General features: G+C 44.5%; 1 protein-coding gene across 3 annotated transcripts in view; it reads left to right on the forward strand.

Moving 5' to 3' along the window:
- MGST2 (microsomal glutathione S-transferase 2) overlaps nt 1–24,924 on the forward strand; it is an 80,130-nt gene that overhangs the window by 49,278 nt on the left and 5,928 nt on the right. For all 3 annotated transcript variants that reach the window (XM_073341175.1, XM_073341176.1, XM_073341177.1), the window contains 3 exons: nt 7,925–8,024; nt 10,366–10,436; nt 22,775–22,856. In XM_073341175.1, the coding sequence (XP_073197276.1) occupies nt 7,925–8,024; nt 10,366–10,436; nt 22,775–22,856 (253 nt within the window). The remainder of the gene's footprint in view (nt 1–7,924; nt 8,025–10,365; nt 10,437–22,774; nt 22,857–24,924) is intronic.

A 24,924-nucleotide genomic window follows, 5' to 3' on the forward strand; every position in this document is an offset into this window, starting at 1 on the left:
AGGAGACAGTCTTGCTAAATGTGACTGCCAGCTGAAATCAGAAAAAGACCAACTCAAGCATACTTCTCAGCTAATAGATGTGACTGGAGTCCAGTGGTTGAAGTCGATTGGATTTGTGCTGGATTGTAATCCAAGGGGTTAAACTAGGGTATATAAAACTGCTTTCATTTCTATTTGCTTTCAAAGAGTTAAGATGCAAATTCTAACTGGTGAAAAAAGTATATGTGGTAACTTGTTCCACCGCAGCTAAGGCCTCATGTCACCTACTGTATAATTCAAAGCATCTAGATGCATCTTCTCTTTTAAGAAAGAAGCGATGTAAATTCTCCAGTAAAAAAAAAATGGTTACAACTGGTTTTCAAAGGGAAAAGCAACTTCCTGTCTGTCTGCAAAAGATAGCAAGTTATGAAAATTGTAGTTGGGTAGGTATAAAGTTACTCGCTTCTTTCAGGGGGCATATAAACCCCAATCTCACCGTCCTGAGTTAGGCAAAGATCCCACTGAGTTTGGTGGAAGCTTTTCCCGATTAAGGAATGGGCCATTGTCAGTGCAGTACGATCACAAGAGTCTGGATTTTTGCCCATGGTGAGCCAAATTCACCCCGTAAGATTTCATTAAGCCTCTTAAACCCAACTATAACTAGAGGCTTGTTAAACCACCAGTGGCAAGTGTACACTTTATTACAGCTAAGGCCTTGTCTGTACTAGAGCACATTTCAGCTGGCTGTACTGCACCAGCTGAGGCACAAAATTCCATGCTAGCCGCCCTAAATAGGCTGAGATTTTTCCCTGAGTCCATACCAAGGTTGTTCTAAACCAGTTTGGGTATGATGGGCTGCTCAGCTGGCCAACTTCCTTTATTTCATCAGCTGAGAATCCTGTCCCAGCCTGATAATGCCCCCCGGCTCAAAGTACAGCCTGGGGACCAACCAGCTATGGTTTGCTAGCTGCAGATGGTGGTCCAATGAAACATGTGGTCTGTCAAATTGGCCCTTGCAGCTCATGAACCAAGTAGGGTTTGGTGGCTCTAAGTAGCAGCAGGAGGAAGAGAGCATTTTGAGTGGGTGGTAAGGGAAGGGCCAGAGGGAGACCTTTTGAAAATTCCCTTCCCCACCCCCCCGAAATATTTCAAAAAGTGGCCATCTTGTCCCCCTGAGCACAATTACCCTGAAATATGCTCCTCTGCCTCCTCTAATGCCACCCTCCCCCTCTAAAAGAATTCTGTGGTAGTGAATCACAGCTTGGTCATCAGCTACAATGTAAATGAAGGCGCATTAATGGAGGCAGAGAGGCCTTTCTAGAGGGGAATCCTGTACAAGGTCTGGCAAACCTGCCTTACAGTGAGACTCAAGAAGCTCAGTCTAGTTAGTTTATCCAGAAGAAGGTTATGGGGTGATTTGATCATGGTTTATAATTAAGGTTACGATTTGGTCCCAGATTCTGTGACTTTAACAGATGTGCATGGACTTCTTTGGCTTCAGCTTCAGCCCCGGGGCTCTGGCTTCCGTGATTTATCATCCATTGCCTGTGCCTTTTACTAAAAATACCCGTGACAAAATCTTAACTTTATCTAGAATTACCTACACGGAGAGGAGATTTCAAATTGTAGAGGGCTGTGGACTAGTGGACAAATAACAAAATCCAATGGCTGGAAGTTGAAGCTAGACAAATTCAGTCTGGAAATAAGGTGCTCATTTTTTAACAATGAGGATAGTTAACCATCAGAATAATTTACCAAGGTCTGTGGTGGATTTTTCCAATCACTTGAAATCACCTTGAAGATTATCAGACTGAGAGTATCAGGTCATTCCTGAACCAGAGCCTCCTACAGAACACCACGTTGTCCTGTCCTGTGGCCACTATTAAATAAATCAGATTTGCTTTTCTGCATGTTTAATTTTGTATCAAGTATGACCTGGCCATCTCCATCAAAATCTGATAAACTTTTTAAATAAGATTCACGTTTCTGAGCTGAAGGTGGCAATGAAAATAGATTTTAGGTACACACAGAGGAATGGAGATTATAGAAATACTGGTCACAGCTCCTTAGTTAAGACTTTTGCATTTACAGCAGATATTTAGTCTATTTGTAGTAATAATTGATAATAATAATTAATAATAAATAATAATAATAATAATAATACCTCTTATGTAATACTGCCTAGCTCATGTATAGCACTTCCGCAATAGATCTCAAAGTGTTTTACAAAAGAGGTGAGTAGAACTCATTTTATAGCTGAGGCCACTGCGGCACAGAGAGTTGAAGTGGCTTGCCCAAGATCACCCTCTAGCAAAGCCAGGCATAGAACCCAGGTCTGAGTCTTAGCTCAATGTGCTATCCCCAGGGCCACATAAAGGGTAGGTCTGAATGACACCTGGGAGCATGCTTCCTGATATGGGTAGATAGACACATGCAACCTCTGCTTGAGCTAGTGTGATAAAAACAACAGTCAGGCAGTGGCCTGCCTGAGCTCAGCCCATGTTACTCCTGGCTTGGCTATGCTGCTATTTTTAGCATGCTAGTTGGAGCAGAGCTAGCCCACATCTGTAGCCCTGCACTGGGAAGTACACTCCCAACTGCAGTGCAGGCATACCCAAAATTACAGCACTTACTCGGAGTACAAAATGAATTGCTATGGATGGATGTGTAATACATGTGTGTACACACTCAAAATACTAACCATTGCCAGATGTATCAAAACACATTTGGTACCCAGCTGTTGTTTCCAAAATATGTAACGTTTTCTCTCTCAAAGGTTATACAGCGGAGTCGCATCTTACACGGGGGTTAGGTTCTAAAGTCAGCGCGTAAGGTAAAAATCGCATATAGTCAAAATTACCCTTGAAAAATCCCTTAAATCGCCCATAAAGTACAGTATACTGTACAGGGTTGTGTACACAACCCTGTACAGTAATATGTATAAACATATAAAGTATACAGTAATGTACAGTATATAATAAAGAATACATATGCAAAATATAATTTTACAATACTGTATTTTTAATTACAGGAGGTAATTACAGGGGAGTTGTCAGGGCTTGATGTCGATCCAGGAGATGGAGGCGACGGAGAGCTTGGGTGATAAGAGCGAGTAGTAGACGAAGTGGTTGGCTCTGGTTCAGCTCAAGAAGTTGATTGCATAGGCTCATCTGCTGCTGGTTGTTTTTCCCTTGAAAAACATGGTGATCAGCAACTGTAGCTGTTGTCTCTTGAGCTTCTCAAACATTTTTTGATACGGTCTCAAATAATCTGTAATACGACATGTGATTTTGAGGCTTTGTTCCAGAGGGATCGTATTCAGAAGTTAAATCATTCAAGTGTTTCGCTGCTTGGAACACTTCAGCAAATTTATGAAGATTCCAACCTGCTGGCTCTTCCTGTTCATCGTCATCATCTTAGCCTTCTGTAGACTATTTTATTAGTTCCTCTAACTCTTCGTTAATCAATGTTTCTCTATGGCTCTCAATTCTTCAATTTCTTCCTCAAGAACATTGACGAAGCCATCACCACCCACTTGCGTGGCCACTTGAACAATGAGTTTCACTTCATCAGTGGTTGGGAAACCCTTAAAATCATTCACACGTTCTTTCCATAGGTTTCGCCAACATGCTTTGACTGTTTCAGGCTTGACTGCATCCATTGCCTGTTTAATATAAGTGATGCAGTCGGCAATGTTGAAGGACTTCCAACACTCCATCACATTAAGATTGGGATCAGCATCCATAGCGCTACGCATCCGTGAGAACGTAAGCCTCGTGTACGTGAAACGGTGAATCACGCCTTGGTTGAGAGGTTGGAGGTGGTACTGGGGGGGGAGAAAGATGACTTCAACATCGTTATGCACAAACTGGAGTGCCGCAGGGTGGCCAGGAGCATTGTCTACAATCAGCAACAGTTTAAAGTCAAGTCCTTTCTCTTCGAGGTACCGCTTGACCTCTGGAATGAAACACTTGTGGAACCAATCCAGTAATAATGCTGCCGTCACCCAAGCCTTTTTACTTGATTGTCAGAACACAGGCAGGAGATTTTTGTTCTTGCCTTTTAGGGCATGGGGATTTGCAGCCCTGTAGAGGAAGCCCGGCTTTATTAAATGCCCAGCCACATTGCCACAAAACACAGTCACACAGTCTTTAGCTGCTTTGAAGCCAGGGGATTGTCTTTCTGATTTCCAAGTGTAAGTGCAGTTGGGCATTTTATTTTTCAAGAAGAGCCCAGTCTTGTCAGCATTAAAAACTTGTTCCGGAAGATAGCCCTTTTCTTCTATGATTTTCTTTAATTGTTTGGGGTAGGCTTTTGCTGCCTCTTCATTGGCAGATGAGCTTCACCAGTAGTCTGCACATTTTTGAGGTTGAAGCAGTTCCTAAAACTGTTAAGCCAACCTTGTCTGGCTTTGAATTCCTTCTCATCAGAAGGCTGTCCCTCTTCGGCGGGAGGTTTGAACAGCGCATAGCGGCTAAGAGCCTTTTCTCGCAACGTGTTGCCATTGATAGGCACACGTTTACAGTTCATGTCTTCCAGCCATAAGTTTAATGCCTTTTCAGTCTTCACTAAAGTCGTATCACGCACCTGGCTCATCAACTTAGCAGTTATTGGAGAACTTGATGCCATGGCTTGATGAATTCCTCTCTCGAATCTTGATGGCACGGATGCTAGATTCGTTGTGGCCATATTTACGCGCCACATTGGAGACCGACATACCATCTCTCAAAAAGTCCAACACAGCCAGTTTTTCCTCCAGCATTGGAACAGATCTGTTTCTTCGGTTGAGCACCAGATGAAGTAGTTGGCTTGCGTTTAGGGGACCATGTTGTACAAAAAAATATGTACAGTATCTTTAAACACTAGAATCACACTCAGCACGGCGAAATGCTCAGACTATGAGAGGCATGCGGGAATCGAGACCGACTGAGGGAACAGCAGATTCATGTTTCCCATCTCATGCTCACTCTGGGGCATTGCTCATTAAGTGGAATGGTTGGCAGAATCGCCCGCGCTATTTACAGGTATCTTGTTATTTTTCTTTTTTTTTGCCGAGTGCATATAGTTGAATTTGCGTAAGTTAAATGCGCATATGATGCGACTCACCTGTATATTATTACAAAATTTAATACTACTACAGCACAAAAATGCAGGACCTTAGGGCTGGCTCCACATGGGTTAGGGTGGTGGGTGTGAAGTCACTAGCATAGTGCTTATGTAACCTTTGGGTGGGCTACAGTTGGCTTCATTGCCCTTCTCTAGTGTCTAAAAAACACAAGTCCCACAGAAAAGCACCTAGAGACCCAGAATTCAGTCACTGAGGTTTTTCACCAAGGATCATACAGGGTCAAACTCCTCACAGTCAAGTCCAAAAGAACAAAAGAAGTGAACTTAAGAATTAAGTACCAACTTTATAAAATCTTATGATAGAGGAAAAAAAATAACTTAATTTTTACAACATACCATGGCTACTCCATAAACCATATATATTATCTTCACAGTTCAACATTGTCAAGGTTCCTTCCCCACTCTGAACTCTAGGGTACAGACGTGGGGACCTGCATGAAAACCTCCTAAGCTTACTTTCACCAGCTTAGGTTAAAACTTCCCCAAGGTATAAATTAATTTTATCCTTTGACCCTGGATCTCCACTGCCACCACCAAACTTTAACTGGGTTTACTGGGAAACGTAGTTTGGACATGTCTTTCCCCCGCAAAATCCTCCCAACCCTTGCACCCTACTTCCTGGGGGAGGTTTGGTAAAAATCCTCACCAATTTGCATAGGTGACCACAGACCCAAACCCTTGGATCTGAGAACAATGAAAAAGCATTCAGTTTTCTTACAAGAAGACTTTTAATAGAAGTAAAGGAATCACCTCTGTAAAATCAGGATGGTAGATACCTTACAGGGTAATTAGATTCAAAACATAGAGAATCCCTCTAAGCAAAATCTTAAGTTACAAAAAAGACACACAGACAGGAATAGTCATTCTATTTAGCACAGTTCCTTTCTCAGCCATTTAAAGAAATCATAATCTAACACATACCTAGCTAGATTACTTACTAAAAGTTCTAAGACTCCATTCCTGTTCTATCCCTGGCAAAAGCAGCATACAGACAGACACAGACCCTTTGTTTCTCTCCCTCCTCCCAGCTTTTGAAAGTATCTTGTCTCCTCATTGGTCATTTTGGTCAGGTGCCAGCGAGGTTACCTTTAGCTTCTTAACCCTTTACAGGTGAGAGGATTTTTCCTGTGGCCAGGACGGATTTTAAAGGGGTTTACCCTTCCCTTTATATTTATGACAAATATAAAGAAAAATTAAACAGTCAGTGCCCACAGAAACAATGAGAAGAACTCAACAGTTCCCAAAAGCTTAGATTGAGTTCACCTGAGTCTCAGTTAGAGTCTGCCAAGTCAAAAGCAACATCTTCCCTCCACCTGCACGTAGAAATCTTCAGTTGAAATCCATGCAACTAGGGTGACCAGATGTCCAATTGTATAGGGAGAGTACCGATATTTGGGGCTCTTTCTTATATAGGCACCTCTTTCTTATATAGGCACCTTTTACCCGCCACCCCCATCCCGATTTTTCATACTTGCTATCTCAGACTCTCTCTCCTCCTCTTGCTTTCTCGGACTCTTTCTCCTCCTCTGCTGAAAGCAGCTAGTCAGCTAACTAATTAACCAACCACTCAGTTAAGTACATATCCCAACCCTCTGCCCCAGACCAGTGCCCCTTCCTGCACTCTGAACCCCTCATTTCTGGCTCAGCCCAGAGCCTGCACCCACAGCCTGAGCCCTCATCCCCACACATACCCCAATCTGCTGCCCCAGCCCAGAGGCCCCTCCTGCACCCTGAACCCCTTTCTGGTCTCACCCCAGCTGGAGCTTGCTTCCCCTCCCATTCCCCAACCCCCTGCCCCAGCCTGGGGTCCCCTGCTCCACCCCAAACCCCTCATCCCCAGAGCCCGCACCCCCAGCCGGAGCCCTCACTCCTCCCACACCCCAACCCCATGCCCCAGAGCAGTGAAAATGAGCAAATGAGTGAGGCTGTGGGAGAGCGTGCAGTGGAGGGAGTGGGGAGGGATGGAGGGAGGGAAGAAGCGGGGCAAAGGTGTTTGGTTTTCTGCAATTAGGAAGTTGGCAACCCTAGGCACATGGTCTTTTGTAAAGCAGCTTCCCTGACTACTTGCCCTCATGGAGTCTGAGTCCAGCAGCAGGGAACCTATTGAGCATTCCCAAAACTACCACACCCAATTCCAGAAACTTCTGGATGTCTAGTGCCAATTGTGCATCTGCCTAGCAACAATGAACCAGACTCAACTCATTCCTACCCCTGCTTCCCTAGATCTCATATTGGGTTCTGGGAAGTGGGCGGGCCCCCTAGATCTGTTAAAGAGATCTCTCACTATTAGGTAGGTGGGCTACACATGCTGGGGTGTCATATGGAGCAGGAGCCAGCCATCCTCAACATCATGCTTTGCCAGAGGAGGAACAGAATATTAAGTGTGTAGACAGTTTTACAAAAAGAAAAGGAGTACTTGTGGCACCTTAGAGACGAACTGGTTAGTCTCTAAGGTGCCACAAGTACTCCTTTTCTTTTTGCGAATACAGACTAACACGGCTGTTACTCTGAAACTAGACCGTTTTAGTGACTGAATTCTCTTGCTTTGGGGGGCATTCAGCACGTAACTGTAAAGTTACTGAAGTTGGATTTTGTAATAAGGTTCAGGTCACATTTGAAGTTAGCGTGTGAATTTTTATAGGGGAAGGTAGGGGAGCTGCAAGAGGTGTTGGTCCTTTTCATTCAAATTTAAAAGCAAAACCTGAGGAATGATTATTTCCATTTGAAAAATTGAGATTTGTAGAGGATTGACAGGGCCTGCTGCTTTTCTGAAAAAATAAAGACTCTTTAATCCTTGATCCATTACTTTTACTTGCAGGTCATTTTGCCTGGCTTGTAGGAAAATCAAGAAAGCAGCACAAGATCATGCCCCCAGAAGTCACCGGAACCCCAGAATTTGACAGAATATTCCGTGCACAGTAAGTTCTAGTGTCATTAAAACAGTGGCAATGAGAAACTTCTCATTCATTTAATTAATTGGACACTACAGAGGTCTAATTTAGCCATTCAAGCGTGAAGCAATTTTTTTTCCAGGGTATTTATGATCTTCTGCTGTATGCTATGAGCATAGATCTTAACTCTCAGTGACCTTTCTCTCTTACAAGATATGGGTGGAACAATTGTGGGCATCTCCACAGAACAGCATTTACTAAGACTTTGCACTAACCTGAGGCCTTGCATGACCAAGGTCTTCTGTCCACCACTTGTGAGTGTTTGGTCTCCTCGTAAGAGTAATTGCATTGCATATTCATTCCATGTTCATTGGGCCTGATTCTCCCAGGTACACTGGTCTTCAACTCCTGGTTTACACTGAAAGGAGATTCAGTCATTGTGTTTCTCTACAAACTATATGGAGAGGTTCCATGTACTTTTTCTTTCTAGTTCAAGATACCTAAAATCACAAACTCAATATTTATTAGACTTAGAAATCTTTGTGCTCAAATATTCAAAGAAATTTTTAATTTTCCACAAATACAAAAGCAATTTCAGTCCAGAAGAAAAGGGAAATCACAGAAAGCTCAGACAGACAATACACTATGGCTACTCAACATCTCTAGAGAAATTGAACAACAGATCAGAGCTATTTAATGTGAATATGCTGGTCAAAACTTCACACTTAAGGCTGCTTTGAGTTTATTTTAAGCAGGGTTTTAGCCTTTTTGTTTTTATGAAGATTACAATGTATATTCCCCAAATTTATAGGGCATCTGTGATGAAAGACTGAAATTTCTGAGAATATACAGGTAAATTGGCTAATTAGTTTGAGTTAAAAAATTAATGAGCATTTAAGAAACTTGTCCTGGTGAGTCACCTATTTTTGTATCCTTTTACCTAAAAAAAACAAAAAAAACCAATAGTTGTCACAAGTACCAAACTAGTAACTACACACCTATACCCACAAAAGTGTCTCAGACATAGGACAAACCATTCAGCAATTACTTTTTGAATAGAGTACACTAGATGAACAATGCAACCCACTTACTTCACTCCCTGTGAAGTTTAATTAAAGCTTCAACTGTCACATCATTTAGCTTCCAGCTTTTTATTTAGGTTTGGTTGGTTTAACATAGAAACTGTCATACTGGATCTATCTAGTGGTTCATCGAGTCAAGGAACTTTGCTCAGAGTGGCAAATACCAGATACATCACCATCCCTTGATGCAAGAAAAGCCAAAGTGGATCAGTGGACAACTGTGGAATAACCTGCCCATGGAGGAATGTTTTCCTAGAGCAGTGATTCTCAAACTTTTTTTTTTCCCGCTGCAGACCACTTGAAAATTGCTGAGATCACTTAATGATCTTTCCAAATCTTGTTTGTACCATTAGCTAACTATTGTAAAAAGAAAAGGAGTACTTGTGGCACCTTAGAGACTAACCAATTTATTTGTAGCTCACGAAAGCTCATGCTCAAATAAATTGGTTAGTCTCTAAGGTGCCACAAGTCCTCCTTTTCTTTTTGCGAATACAGACTAACACGGCTGTTACTCTGAAACCTAACTGTTGTAAAGCACTTTGGATAAAAGCACTATATTAAAACAAAAACTTAATAAACTTTTTGTTCTACAAATAAAAGCACACAACTCATATTTTAATATCAGTAGTCTTACCTTTCTAATGTGATGGATGTGCCCTGTCTCCCCTGCTGCGGCAGCCCCCGAGCTGGGGCTGGGAAGGAGCGGAGGGTCTCTCCACAGTTTGAGAACCTCTGTCTTAGATCATTTCATTTAGTGATTGGCTTATGCCCTGAAGCATGAGATTTTAATGTGCAATGTAAGGGTTATTTTAAAACAATCCTATCTAATGTAACTAACATTACTGGATAATAAAAATATCCAGTTATAGAAAGTTGCCTTAAGTAAAAAAGAAATACTAAAATTTTGAATATGAGCAAAGGAAAAGAAAAAAACAATGTGATATCAGGTACAACTGAAAGTTGTGTTTTCAAGCCATTACTGTTGTTGTAATCATTTAGAAGTTCTACCATGTGCTTGTCATGCTTGATACTATAGTCATAGGAATAGTCAGACCAAGGCCTAGTATTTCAGTCACAATGATAGGAACAGAACTGTACATATTTGAAAAGACACAGAAGAGTGAGATTTTTCAAAAGTGCTCATTGTTGGCCTCTCTCTGCTCCCATCCAAGCCAATGGCATGAATTTCACTGGGAACAGCATTTGGCCAAAGCGGAGAGCTTCTGAAAATCCCACCCATAGTTTCTTTCTTGCTCAGGTAACTTTTTTATTAATTTATTCCATAGACAAAACTGTGTGGAGTTTTATTCAATCTTTCTGGTTGCTCTTTGGATTGCAGGCTGGTTTTTCAAACAAGGTAAACACAATTGTTGTTTTATTTTGGCCTAAACAATGTTTTATCAGCTATAATAGTTTCAGTTGTACCCTGAGGTTAATTTAGATGTCCTTTTATTGGCTTTAAATGTTACCTCTTTACGCCCCTTGTTCTTGAGTTATGAGGAAGAGTAAACAGGCTCCAGAATGATCTTGGTATTTTACATGTTTCTGTTCTACCAACTTTTACTCATTGCAGACTAAGGATGCAAACCTTGATGTTCTTACCACTGACTTCTTTAGGCCAGACCAATATGTGAGGACTTCCCATTAGGAACCCAAAATATGCATCCAAGGGCAGAATTTAGCATAAATAGTCTTTCCTCTTTTTCACATACGGAATCCCCTCCTAACACCTAATGCCACTAGTAAGTAAAGAATTATTATTAATATTTCAGAGGAGTGTTCGGAAGGTAAATTTATTAATCTGTATAAAAACCTGTGTTGTACATTGTTATCATTAACAACAGTTTTCATTATGTTTCTCCAGAGAGAAAATAAGCCTCCACATATTCAAATGCACCCCCCCTCCCAAAAAAAGATAAAACGCTTTCTCCTTTTTTTCAGTATTTAAGCTCATTTTCTCCATTCATTTCAGAAAGTAAAATTCTCATTTGCCCCTCTAGCTGAGAACCTGATTCTGAGGGTGCTCAACTCACCACTGGGATGGCGCCTCCTCCTGATCGTTCTGGGGAATAGCTTGCGAGGTTGACACCCCTTCCCACATTTGCATGCAGTCCTCTGCCTCTCTCTGGGTCTGCATCCATTTCACTCCACGAGCTGCTGCTGTCTCAGCCCTACGGCCAGTCATTCCATGTGTTTCCCCGTTCTGGGATACCAAAATCTTCCTTCAGCAGTCCTAGGTAGTCTACTCATTCACTGCCTTGTAGTGTCACTCCCTCAGCATCTGGCAGGGGAACATGGGCCTGCCCTCTACTCTGTGTTCCTGGCTTCCTCCTTTTTCCAGCTTTGCCAGCCCAAAGTCACCTCTCTTCTCCCAGGAAGTGACTGCAGACTTTCCCAGCAGCCCCTTTCTGCTGCCAATTTCCTGCCTTTAGTCTCAGCCCAGCGCATTCCTCCTCAGCTGGGTTTCTTCATTCAGTCAGAGGATTGCTTAGCCACCTCATTCCTCTCTACTGAGGCCTGTTTCGTTAATTAGTATGCATTAATGCTTTCAGGAAAAGTGTGGGATGAACATCCCGTCACACTGATACATGGAATGAGTCTTGCAATAGGAAATGCAGTGTGATTCTGACTCATCCCCCAATTGTTCTCCCACAAATACAAGATGATCAGGGAGTAAAAACTGCAGCAAGGGGGAATATTCTAGAAATAAATATAAAGGAAATGCCATTGGTGTGAATAAAAACTAGATGTGCCTGGTTCTTACCCTCTGATGTCTGCTGGACAAAGGCAGGCCACAATTTTTTTATTGTATATATATAAAATGCATAGGCAAAAGGGGTTGCACAGGCAACGTTAACTTTGGCATTTCTTAACTTTTGAGTACTTGACTTAAAATAACATTATCATGGTAGCAAAGTCAAGTACTCAAAAAAGTTAAGAAATGCCAGAATTAAGGTTGCCTGTGCAACCCCTTTTGCCTATGCATTATGATGCAGTCTTTCATTACATCATCACACACTCACTTTTCCACATGCCTCATTCAGCACATGGACTGGATGGTGCTCACTTAGTGATCAGTTATCCAATATTTTGTTTTCTCCTCACTGTTAAATTTGTGCCTCCAGTCTGGAGCATGCCTAGTGCAGACAGCATCTTCAGTGAATTTCGCTGCAAAAATCTAAGGAATCTCTGCAGAGTATATATGAATTGCAGTTTTTCAAAGGCTTATTATGTGGCCAGATACAGGCAGATTTTTACAAGTATGGCAAAAGGCACATCCCTGGTACAAAAGCCACCCCCGCAATGCCAAATTTTAAGTCATTGCTTGAAAGCCTGGCAGGTGCTAGAGCTTATGAAAGAAAAAGTTGCCAACTTTTTTTTTTTAGCATTGGCAAAACAACATATCATTCTTGGAAACCACCACCATTTTGGCTGAAATTTTCCCCCAAAAGTTCTGTCCGAGACAAACACCTGACGGAGAAAATTTTAGCCAAAATGTTTAAGTTTGTCATAGTTGTAAGCAACCGAAAATAGAGACATAATAGGGAGTGACAGGCAACCTTAATAATAGGAGGTGCCATCATAATCTTGCCTGTAACAGATCCAGTTTTAAAAAACAGATTGAAAAACTCTGGACTAGAAGGGCCTCCCAGAATTTAGGGTTAAAGTCCATTTTGACAGCCTAAGTGAAATGGGATTATTAATGCCCACTTCATCTCCGGGGAGACAGAGCTAGTAACTTTTCCTCAAAAGAGATCCAAAACTGAGTGCATTAAGGCAGCCAAGCTTGTCAGAACACAGACGTGAATATGATAATAGCTACAATCATATGGTGCCTTGCATCGAAAGGTCTCAAAGCACTGTACAAACAGGATGCCCTGCACCTCCCCTGTGAGGCAGAAAAGTATTATTAGCCCTGTTTCACAGCCTGGGAAACGGGCACAAACTGCTCAGGGTTTGACCTTGACTTCAGTGGGATTGTGCATGTTTGCCACTTTTCAGCAGCAGGCCCTAAGGCCATGTCTACACTGGAACAGTTGTGCAACATGATGAGCACTATTGTAGATGTGGCCTACACGGGCTCAGGCATTTTCAGCACCGTGTCACAAAAAATCTATTTGGGTTTTGAAGATCTTCAGATTGAGTCTGTGGTTAAAGTAGATTAAAACAACAGCAGGAACTCTGCCTGTACTAGCTGAGGAGGAGAAGGGGAGAGCAAGCCAGGGAGAGAATGGGAGCCCCCTTTTTCTTTTAGCAGAGGAGAGAGAGCTGTGCCCCTTCTTACTTTAACCCCTGTATTTAATACAGCTGAGAACAGGGAATTGAAGAAACCCTGTCTATACTAGCACTTACAACAGCATTGTCAGCACAGGTGAAATTGCACCAGTGCTGGAAAGAGGGATTCAGAATTGGAACTGAGCAAATAATTGATTTTTCAGTTTGGTGATCAAATCAGAAACTCGGGGTGGGGTGGGGGAATGATTTGGGTCAAAACATTTTCTTCCAACCTGAAATGAAATTTTCCCCTCCATTTTAAAAACTGTTTCATATTCAGGTTTCTTTCACTCTGCCCACCCCCGCTTTTAAAAAAAATACATCCAGCTAACTTTCAACACCATCTTTTGAAACAAAAAATATTAAACATTTAAACAAAGTGACTTTTTCAGGAGGGTTTTGCGGGGAAGGGGAACTATTCTTCAGAGTCGACCCAAATTTACATAGCTTTGGTTGACCCAAAGCCACATTTTTGGGGGGCAATCTGAAAATATTCGCCCACCTCTATTCAGAATGCGTTCACATGGGCAAGGCTTATGTGGCTTTCCCAGTCACCCAGGAAGTCCTGTGACACTGTCCAGGGATCTCCTAGTGATGATGACATTGGCTCAATTTGGAGCTGGATCTCTTGTGACTGCTCCTGGTAAAACAATAACCCTTGTTCTCATCTCTGTTTTCTTATTAACTCTTTCTCTGGCTGGTGTTCTGGCCTAGCAGAGTCAATGTGGCTGGAGAGAAGATGCATAAGTACAAGTGCCATTTAGTTTCCTCCCCTTTTTGGCTTCTCTTGTCCCGGCTACTAATTTTCCCTCCATTTATACAGTCATTAAAGGCGCTAATTTCTCTTTGTTTTACAGGTGATATGTGATTTCCTACAAAAAGGCACCTTCTGGAGGCTAACTTCTTCCCCACCCAGATCCTAATCTCATTTTTGCCAATATAAATCCAGAGTAATGCCATTTAAATCAATGGAGATACTGGTGCCACACAATTGTATAAGTGAAATCAGAGCCAGGCCCTTGGAAAAGACAGAAGTGTTTGCTAGCCAACGCTATTACCAGCAGGACAGTGGGGTGGGAGGAGGTATTTTTTCATATTCTCTGTGTATAAATAAAGTCTGCTGCAGTTTCCACGGCATGCATCCGATGAAGTGAGCTGTAGCTCACGAAAGCTCATGCTCAAATAAATTGGTTAGTCTCTAAGGTGCCACAAGTACTCCTTTTCTTTTAGCCACCTACTGTAGTATCTCCCTTTTGAGAGGAAAGGAGAGGCGAAAGGGACCAGGGTAACTTCCCATTTTAATTATTTTTCCCAGTCAGCATGCCCAGTAAGAGTCTCTTCTTCACTGACATCAGTGTGGAATATAGTAAAAATTATTTTTTCCAAGTATTTTGTTAGACTAAAAGAATAGGGGACTCTACCTGTTGCCCAGACAAGCCCAGGACAATGTGGCTGATTTTAGGAGGGCTGGCTAGGGTTAAATCAGAAAAATGCAGAAAGATACTGCAGGTATTTAATTTCCTCTATTTAGTTCCCTGTGCTTTTGCTGGGCTCGCCCAGGATGGTGTAAAGGCATCCCAGAGCAACAGGGATATTACTTTTGGGACTGCTGTGTGATTTTACTGATTTCATTACATAAGCTGATTCAGGTCTACCATGCTGATAAAAGACTCCATAAAGGGGAGGAGTGGGGCCACACAGTTTCCTCTTCTCCAAAGCATCAGGGTCTGGGCTCACAAGGATCTGATTCCAGTCTTTCTCGACACCAGGGTGTGACGTTGCACTCCATATGATTTTATGAAAATATGCTAATGAGTGTGAGTATAATGTAACTGGAATATGCTTCAAGCAAAAGGTCTTTTGTATCATTACAAATTTTATAATCTACTGAGTGCGGTTATCTTATTTGTATAAATGTATCATTCTTGTATCTTATATTTCATATTTCTAGTTTCACTCTGAGGTCCTATTGTGATTATTCAAAGTGTGGGCCATTTATGGTGGTTTGGAATCTTGATGGCTACCACTGACTAGGACAACTGGTTGTAAATGGCTCTGTTTACTTGCAAGCCTTCCTGTGAGTTAGGCCAGGAGGAATGAAGGCTTGGGGTCTCACAGGACATGTGACCATGTCACCTGATAATGGAATCCATCTTAAACCTGGTGCTTTTCCATTTAGAAGGAGGGGTGGGGACCCAGAGAGACAAAAGATTCCTGCCTTGTGCCAAAGCTATATAAGGGGGTGGGTTCCAGTAATGAGAAATCCCCTAATTACCACCTGAGCTGGAGCTAACAAGAACTGTACCAGGGGAAAGGATTTGGCCCAGACTAGGAAGGCCTCTAGCCTGTGAAAAGCTTATTGGAACATCTCTGAGGGTGAGATTTGCCTGTATTCAGTTTCCTACTGTATTAGGCTTAGACTTGCATGTTTTGTTTTATTTTGCTTGGAAACTTATTTTATTCTGTCTGTTATTACTTAGAACCACTTAAATCCTACGTTTTATACTTAAGAAAAATTACTTTCTTATTATTGAACCCAGAGTAAGCAATTAATACCTGGGGGGGGGAGGGGGGAACATCTGTGCATGTCTCTTTCTCAGTGTTATAGAGGGCAGACAATTTATGAGTTTACCCTTGTGGCAAATTGCCGGCACTACTATGATGGGCCTCGCGCTTTCTCTTCTTGGGTGGGGGTTCAGGGCACCGTTTCTTGCCCCTGAACTGGAGTATTAACTGCCCCACTAGTGTCCTAGAGGAGGGAAGTGGAGAGGGAGGGACCCAGGCCCACCCTCTACTCCAGGTCCCAGCCCAGGGGCCCTAGGGGTATGTCTGCACTACGGAATTAGGTCGAATTTATAGAAGTCGGTTTTTTAGAAGTCGGTTTTATATATTCGAGTGTGTGTGTCCCCACAGAAAATGCTCTAAGTGCATTAACTTGGCGGAGTGCTTCCACAGTACCGAGGCAAGTGTCGACTTCCGGAGTGTTGCACTGTGGGTAGCTATCCCACAGTTCCCACAGTCTCCGCTGCCCATTGGAATTCTGGGTTGAGATCCCAATGCCTGATGGGGCTAAAACATTGTCGCGGGTGGTTCTGGGTACATATCGTCAAGCCCCCATTCCCTCCCTCCCCCCGTGAAAGCAAGGGCAGACAATCGTTTCGCGCCTTTTTTCCTGAGTTACCTATGCAGACGCCATACCACGGCAAGCATGGAGCCCGCTCAGGTAACCGTCACCGTATGTCTCCTGGGTGCTGGCAGTACGGTACGGCATTGCTACACAGTAGCAGCAACCCATTGCCTTCAGGCAGCAGACGGTGCAATACGACTGGTAGCCGTCATCGTCGTGTCTGAGGTGCTCCTGACCACGTCGGCTGGGAGCGCCTGGGCAGACATGGGCGCAGGGACTAAATTTGGAGTGACTTGACCAGGTCATTCTCTTTAGTCCTGCAGTCAGTCCTATTGAACCGTCTTATGATGAGCGGGCAGGCGATACGGACTGCTAGCAGTCGTACTGTACCATCTTCTGCCAGGCAGGCAAGAGATGAGGATTGCTAGTAGTCGTATTGTACCATCTTCTGCCAGGTAGGCAAGAGATGAGGATGGCTAGCAGTCGTACTGCACCATCTTCTGCTGAGCAGCCATGAGATGTGGATGGCATGCAGTCCTTCTGCACCGTCTGCTGCCAGCCAAAGATGTAAAAGATAGATGGAGTGGATCAAAACAAGAAATAGACCAGATTTGTTTTGTACTCATTTGCTTCCCCCCCGTCTAGGGGACTCATTCCTCTAGGTCACACTGCAGTCACTCACAGAGAAGGTGCAGCAAGGTAAATCTAGCCATGTATCAATCAGAGGCCAGACTAACCTCCTTGTTCCAATAAGAACAATAACTTAGGTGCACCATTTCTTATTGGAACCCTCCGTGAAGTCCTGCCTGAAATACTCCTTGATGTAAAGCCACCCCCTTTGTTGATTTTAGCTCCCTGAAGCCAACCCTGTAAGCCATGTCGTCAGTCGCCCCTCCCTCCGTCAGAGCAATGGCAGACAATCGTTCCGCGCCTTTTTTCTGTGCAGACGCCATACCAAGGCAAGCATGGAGGCCACTCAGCTCACTTTGGCAATTAGGAGCACATTAAACACCACACGCATTATCCAGCAGTATATGCAGCACCAGAACCTGGCAAAGCGATACTGGGCGAGGAGGCGACGTCAGCGCGGTCACGTGAGTGATCAGGACATGGACACAGATTTCTCTGAAAGCATGGGCCCTGCCAATGCATGCATCATGGTGCGAATGGGGCAGGTTCATGCTGTGGAACGCCAATTCTGGGCTTGGGAAACAAGCACAGACTGGTGGGACCGCATAGTGTTGCGGGACTGGGACGATTCCCAGTGGCTGCGAAACTTTCGCATGCGTACGGGCACTTTCATGGAACTTTGTGACTTGCTTTCCCCTGCCCTGAGGCGCATGAATACCAGGATGAGAGCAGCCCTCACAGTTGAGAAGTGAGTGGCGATAGCCCTGTGGAAGCTTGCAACGCCAGACAGCTACCGGTCAGTTGGGAATCAATTTGGAGTGGGCAAATCTACTGTGGGGGCTGCTGTGATGCAAGTAGCCCATGCAATCAAAGATCTGCTGATATCAAAGGTAGTGACCCTGGGAAATGTGCAGGTCATAGTGGATGGCTTTGCTGCAATGGAATTCCCTAACTGTGGTGGGGCCATAGACGGAACCCACATCCCTATCTTGGCACCGGAGCACCAAGCCGCCGAGTACATAAACTGCAAGGGGTACTTTTCAATAGTTCTGCAAGCTCTGGTGGATCACAAGGGACGTTTCACCAACATCAACGTGGGATGGCCGGGAAAGGTACATGACGCGCGCATCTTCAGGAACTCTGGTCTGTTTCAAAAGCTGCAGGAAGGGACTTTATTCCCAGACCAGAAAATAACTGTTGGGGATGTTGAAATGCCTATATGTATCCTTGGGGACCCAGCCTACCCCTTCATGCCATGGCTCATGAAGCCGTACACAGGCAGCCTGGACAGTAGTCAGGAGCTGTTCAACTACAGGCTGAGCAAGTGCAGAATGGTGGTAGAATGTGCATTTGGACGTTTAAAGGCGTGTTGGCGCAGTTTACTGACTCGCTTAGACCTCAGCGAAAGCAATATTCCCACTGTTATTATTGCTTGTTGTGTGCTCCACAATATCTGTGAGAGTAAGGGGGAGACGTTTATGGCGGGGTGGGAGGTTGAGGCAAATCGCCTGGCTGCTGGTTACACACAGCCAGACACCAGGGCGGTTAGAAGAGCACAGGAGGGCGCGGTACGCATCAGAGAAGCTTTGAAAACCATTTTCATGACTGGCCAGGCTATGGTGTGAAAGTTCTCTTTGTTTCTCCTTGATGAAACCCCCCGCCCCTTGGTTCACTCTACCTCCCTGCAAGCTAACCACACCCCCCTCCTCCCTTTGATCATTGCTTGCAGAGGCAATAAAGTCATTGTTGCTTCACATTCATTCATTCATCACACAAATAGGGGGACGACTACCAAGGTAGCCCAGGAGGGGTGGTGGAGGAGGGAAGGAAAATGCCACACAGCACTTTAAAAGTTTACAACTTTAAAATTTATTGAATGCCAGCCTTCTTTTTTTGGGGCAATCCTCTGTGGTGGAGTGGCTGGTTGGCCGGTGGCCCCCCCCACCGCGTTCTTGGGCGTCTGGGTGTGGAGGCTATGGAACTTGGGGAGGAGGGCGGTTGGTTACACAGGGGCTGTAGTGGCAGTCTGTGCTCCAGCTGCCTTTGCTGCAGCTCAACCATACACTGGAGCATTCTGGTTTGGTCCTGCAGCAGCCTCAGCATTGAATCCTGCCTCCTCTCATCACACTGCCGCCACATTTGAGCTTCAGCCCTGTCTTCAGCCCGCCACTTACTCTCTTCAGCCCGCCACTTACTCTCTTCAGCCCGCCAGCTCTCCTCCCGGTCATTTTGTGCTTTCCTGCACTCTGACATTATTTGCCTCCACGCATTCGTCTGTGCTCTGTCAGTGTGGGAGGCCAGCATGAGCTCAGAGAACATTTCATCACGAGTGCGGTTTTTTTTTCTTTCTAATCTTCACTAGCCTCTGGGAAGGAGAAGATCCTGTGATCATTGAAACACATGCAGCTGGTGGAGAAAAAAAAGGGACAGCGGTAGTTAAAAAGATACATTTTATAAAACAGTGGCTACACTCTTTCATGGTAAACCTTGCTGTTAATATTACATACACAGCACATGTGCTTTCGTTACAAGGTCGCATTTTGCCTCCCCCCACCGCGTGGCTACCCCCTCAACCCTCCCCCCTCCCCGTGGCTAACAGCGGGGAACATTTCTGTTCAGCCGCAGGCAAACAGCTCAGCAGGAACGGGCTCCTCTGAATATCCCCTGAAGAAAAGCACTCTATTTCAACCAGGAGACCATGAATGGTATCTCACTCTCCTGAGAATAACACAGAGAGATAAAGAACGGATGTTGTTTGAACGCCAGCAAACATACACTGCAATGCTTTGTTGTACAATGATTCCCGAGTACGTGTTACTGGCCTGGAGTGGTAAAGTGTCCTACCATGAAGGACGCAATAAGGCTGCCCTCCCCAGAAACCTTTTGCAAAGGCTTTGGGAGTACATCCAGGAGAGCCGCGAATGCCAGGGCAAATTAATCCTTTCACATGCTTGCTTTTAAACCATGTACAGTATTTTAAAAGGTACACTCACCGGAGGACCCTTTTCCACCTGCTGGGTCCAGGAGGCAGCCTTGGGTGGGTTCGGGGGGTACTGGCTCCAGGTCCAGGGTGAGAAACAGTTCCTGGTTGTCGGGAAAACCAGTTTCTCTGTTTGCTTGCTGTGAGCTATCTACAACCTCATCATCATCTTCTTCGTCCCCAAAACCTGCTTCCGTGTTGCCTCCATCTCCACTGAAGGAGTCAAACAACACGGCTGGGGTAGTGGTGGCTGAACCCCCTAAAATGGCATGCAGCTCATCCTAGAAGCGGCATGTTTGGGGCTCTGACCCGGAGCGGCCGTTTGCCCCTCTGGTTTTCTGGTAGGCTTGCCTCAGCTCCTTAAGTTTCACGCGGCACTGCTTCGGGTCCCTGTTATGGCCTCTGTCCTTCATGCCCTGGGAGATTTTGACAAAGGTTTTGGCATTTCGAAAACTGGAACGGAGTTCTGATAGCACGGATTCCTCTCCCCATACAGCAATCAGATCCCGTACCTCCCATTCAGTCAATGCTGGAGCTCTTTTGCGATTCTGGGACTCCATCATGGTCACCTGTGCTGATGAGCTCTGCATGGTCACCTGCAGCTTGCCACGCTGGCCAAACAGGAAATGAGATTCAAAAGTTCGCAGTTCTTTTCCTGTCTACCTGGCCAGTGCATCTGAGTTGAGAATGCTGCCCAGAGCGGTCACAATGGAGCACTCTGGGATAGCTCCCGGAGGCCAATACAGTCGAATTGTGTCCACAGTACCCCAAATTCGACCCGGCAAGGCCGATTTAAGCGCTAATCCACTTGTTGGGGTGGAGTACGGAAATCGATTTTAAGAGCCCTTTAAGTCGAAATAAAGGGCTTCATCGTGTGGACGGGTGCAGGTTTACATCGATTTAACGCCGCTAAATTCGACCTAAAGTCCTAGTGTAGACCAGGGCTAGGATAGCAGTAAACCATTAGAACTAGCAATTCCTTCCCCTGGGCTACTTCCCTCTCCTGCCCTTCAGCTTGTGGGGCTTCCTGCCCTCCCTCTGCACAAACCAGGTGTCCCTTTACATAGGGTCTTGGTCTTCTTAGCCCACCACAGCACTTCTCCAAACTCTCCTCTGCTTCTCTCCAAACTGCTCTTTGCTCTAACTCCAATCCACTCTGTTTCAACCCCTCCAAACTGCTCTTCGCTCCAATGCAATCCACTCTGCTTCAACTCCTCCTTTTGTCTGATTGAAGCAGGGATTTTTTATCATGTGACTGGCTTCAGGTGCTTTAATTAATTTATAGCAAACTTTCTTCCCTCTACAGGGAATAAGGCTCCCTTCTAACACTCTTCTGCTGCCCTCTGGCCATGCTGTATCACACCCTGTATAAAGCTTTATACAGAGTAAAAAGGATTTATTTCGAGTTTGGATCCCACTGGGAGCTGGGTGTCTGGGTGCTAGAGACAGGAGCACTTGCTAAGTCTTTTCCAGTTAAGTCTGCGGCTTTGGGGGGTGGGTCAGATCCTGGGTCTGTGCTGGAGCAGACTGGCGTATCTGGCTCAACAAGGCAGGATTCTGAAGGCCCAAACTGGCAGAGAAAACTGGCTCAGAGGTAGTCGTAGCACATCAGGTGACAGTCCCAAGGGGGTCTCTGTGACCGAACCCATCACAGCAGGGTAAATCGGGAATAATTCTGCTTCAGTCCTTGAAGTTGCACCAACGGAAGTGAGATCAGGCCCTGAACAGCTCAGAGTGAATCGAAGAGCTGTGAAACCAGTTGGTGGCACAGTCCCATAGGTGGGGGACAGGGAGACTTTCTATCAGACTTTTGCCTCATTTTGCCTCTTTGAAATATAGTTCTATTGCTGTTCAGCAGTTGTTGAACCCGTTTCTTTATCTCTTATGGACAGTGCATCATATTTAGACTCCTCACCATTGTTTTCTGGCTAGTTGCTACTGGAATTGATTCACCCCTTTCTCGGTTTACTCCACAAATGTTGGACACTTATGTTGAATTGTGATCTCTCTAACTAAACGGGTCCCATGGTGGGGGACTGATCTACCTCTTATCTTTACAGAAGAGTGGTTCTTCTAGGTCATGGCTGAGGCCGTTGGTAAGGCAGTGAAGTGAAACACCCCAAGGAGAGTATGCTTATGAATTGCAGAAGAAAAAGATTTCACTGCTTCCAGTCCATTAACTCTCCTGTACGCTAATAATCAGCTAGTTAAAGGCAGGACTGGGGAGGCTTGTGGGTACAAGCCTAGAACTGGAGTAGAACAAGAGATGGATTCTGGGACTAGCTCGGATATTGACTTCCTTGTGACCATTGACAAGTTATGTCCCTTCGGGTCTTCAATTCTTTCCCACTGTAAAATGGGGATAATATTTTTTCTACCTCAGAGGGATATCACATGAGCATAATTCCTTACAGTGTGTACCATACTCCCATCTTTCACCTAAAGATACTATATAAATGCAAATTATTAATGGCAACAAATAAAATAAGTAGATAAAAAGTCTTCTGTTTCAGAAACAAAATGTGACTGTTTACAGCAAGGGATTGAGATGTCTGTGAAATGCCATGAAAACCCCTGGAACCACAAAAATAAAATAATCACAATGAAACTGACTAGTTCCTTCAAACCCTAATTTTTAAATTCCCCACTAACTTTCTCCCATTAATCTCTTTTTTTCCTTCAGAATTGGCTGCCCTTCTGGGTCTGGTGTACATGTACACCCATCACAAATACTTCCATGGATATGCAGAGTCTGCAAAAGGAAGGTAAGAAGGACCCACCATCTGTGCTTAAGTTGAATGCTCCAGTTTGTGGCCTGAAGCTGGGCTTACCACCAACGACTGGTAGTGAAAAGTGACTATAATTGAATGCAACATGTGTAACGTGTCAGCAAGAGGTCTGAAATGAAAACCCGCAGGGAAGGTAGCTGGCTGCTGCAGCTGAAGCCTAAGGTTAAAGCGTGAATGTGCTACTGGTCGCAAGAGACAGGAGGTTTGATGGTCTCAGTGCAATGCCTTGTGGGTGCCTACTTTGCACCCTACAGTCTAACAGGGTTGGCATATGTGCAGTGAAGAGGCCCAGAAATAGAAAGCCTAGAGATTTGCAGGTCAGGATTGCACTACATTGGAGACTGTTGAGACAAAGCTTGCACACAACCTGTCTGGCTTGTACTACTGCCAGCATTTCCTCAGTTCATTAATAGTAAAATCATTGTATTCACGTATTTATTATGCAGACCACACAAAGTACACAATGGGAACGAGCAAGAAAATTTGACCTTGTAGCTAGAGGAACTTTCACCAAACAGATGAGGAGGCTTTGGATAAGCACAAACTTACAGTGTTTAAACTGATCCTCCAAAGGCTTGAGATTGCAGAAATGTGCAATAGCTTTGGAATCCATGCAAGATCTCTCTACCTGCCACTCTCCATTTCAAAATCTGATGCTGCCACTGATGGGACGCATGCGCACTCTCACAAATTGTTTCCTCTTTCATCTCAGTACTGTATTAACCCAGATAGGCTAAAGAAACAGCCTCATCTGTGATGCCAACGTTCTTCTAAACCTCAATACAGTGTGTAAGACAAGGAAAAGACAAACCCCCCATCCCTGGAGGGGTTTACAGTTAGACTGAGGGGCTGGGGGTGAGCACTTTAACACACCTTTATAGGGAACAATCCTCTAGTCCATTCCTCCGCTCCTAGAGGAATAACAAAATGTTTTCCAGCTCTACTTTCCTGAGTCAATGCACCAACGCTAACCTCCTGCCTCTTCCCTGCTCCTCAAAATACCCAGTGCCAGTTAGTAGTCCGATTTTGCAAGGCTTCCTTCCTTTCTGCCCCTAAGGAATGAGAAAGAGAGAGACTCCCAGATAAAATTATACCCTAAAATTTGCCCTTTGTTAGGGATGCAATTGTCAGGATAACCCTCTGAAAAACCAGAAAGGACCATAGCTATAAAGGAATATCTAGGAGGGAATGCACATTTTGAAATTAAATATCCTTTTTGTATCAACTAAATAAAAAAAGCTTCTTTGCTAAGAAACCTTTCCCCCTCTGCAACTCTATGATTTTAAAATTATACCATCAGCTCCTGAAATTGCACTCAAGGAAACAAAGGTATTGCCTGGGTCTGTTGTTGTACTGGGGTTTGCTCTTTGTTACTTGGTGGAACTCTTTTTCACTTATTTAAGCTGAGTTCAGTGCTGCTGTCAGGGGCCAGACTGGTGCCCTGGAAAACTGAGTTATTCACAAAGGCCCACATCTTCAAGGCACCTAATGGCCATTGAGATGCAAAAGGGCCTGTTTCTGCAACCCTTGCCCATGCTGATCAGCCCCTTACATTTGGTGGGGCTGTTCATGGAAGTACTGCTCAGTACAAGTAAGGGTTGGAGAATTGGGCCCAAAACATGTACTGGCCAGGCAGAGGCAGTGCCAGTTTGCCCACTCTGCCCTGTCAATAGATCTCAACCTGGAGAGGACAGCCCTATCCGTGTGAAGGTAATTCCATCTTCAGTGCGGGCTGACAAAGGTGCCGGCTGTAATGAGGATACCTGTCCACTAGAAATTGTACAGAGACCACCCATACATTTCACATAGACCACTGAGTGGTCCTCAGCTGGTGATGAATTTTGGTCATTCCCAGTCTGACCTGCATTTGAAGCAGTAACCTGTTATAATAAACTGTGAGACTATGTATCCAATTAGCAACCCCAGAGCAATCCAGTTGTAGGACACTCTGTACTGTTCCAGTTCAGACTGCCAGCATCCAAGTTCCTTTTTCCATCTTGCTCCTTATTGCTAGAATCCTTCTCCATTGACCACTGCTATTTGG

The sequence above is a fragment of the Lepidochelys kempii genome, chromosome 4 (assembly GCF_965140265.1).
Source record: "Lepidochelys kempii isolate rLepKem1 chromosome 4, rLepKem1.hap2, whole genome shotgun sequence".
NCBI lineage: Eukaryota > Metazoa > Chordata > Testudines > Cheloniidae > Lepidochelys > Lepidochelys kempii.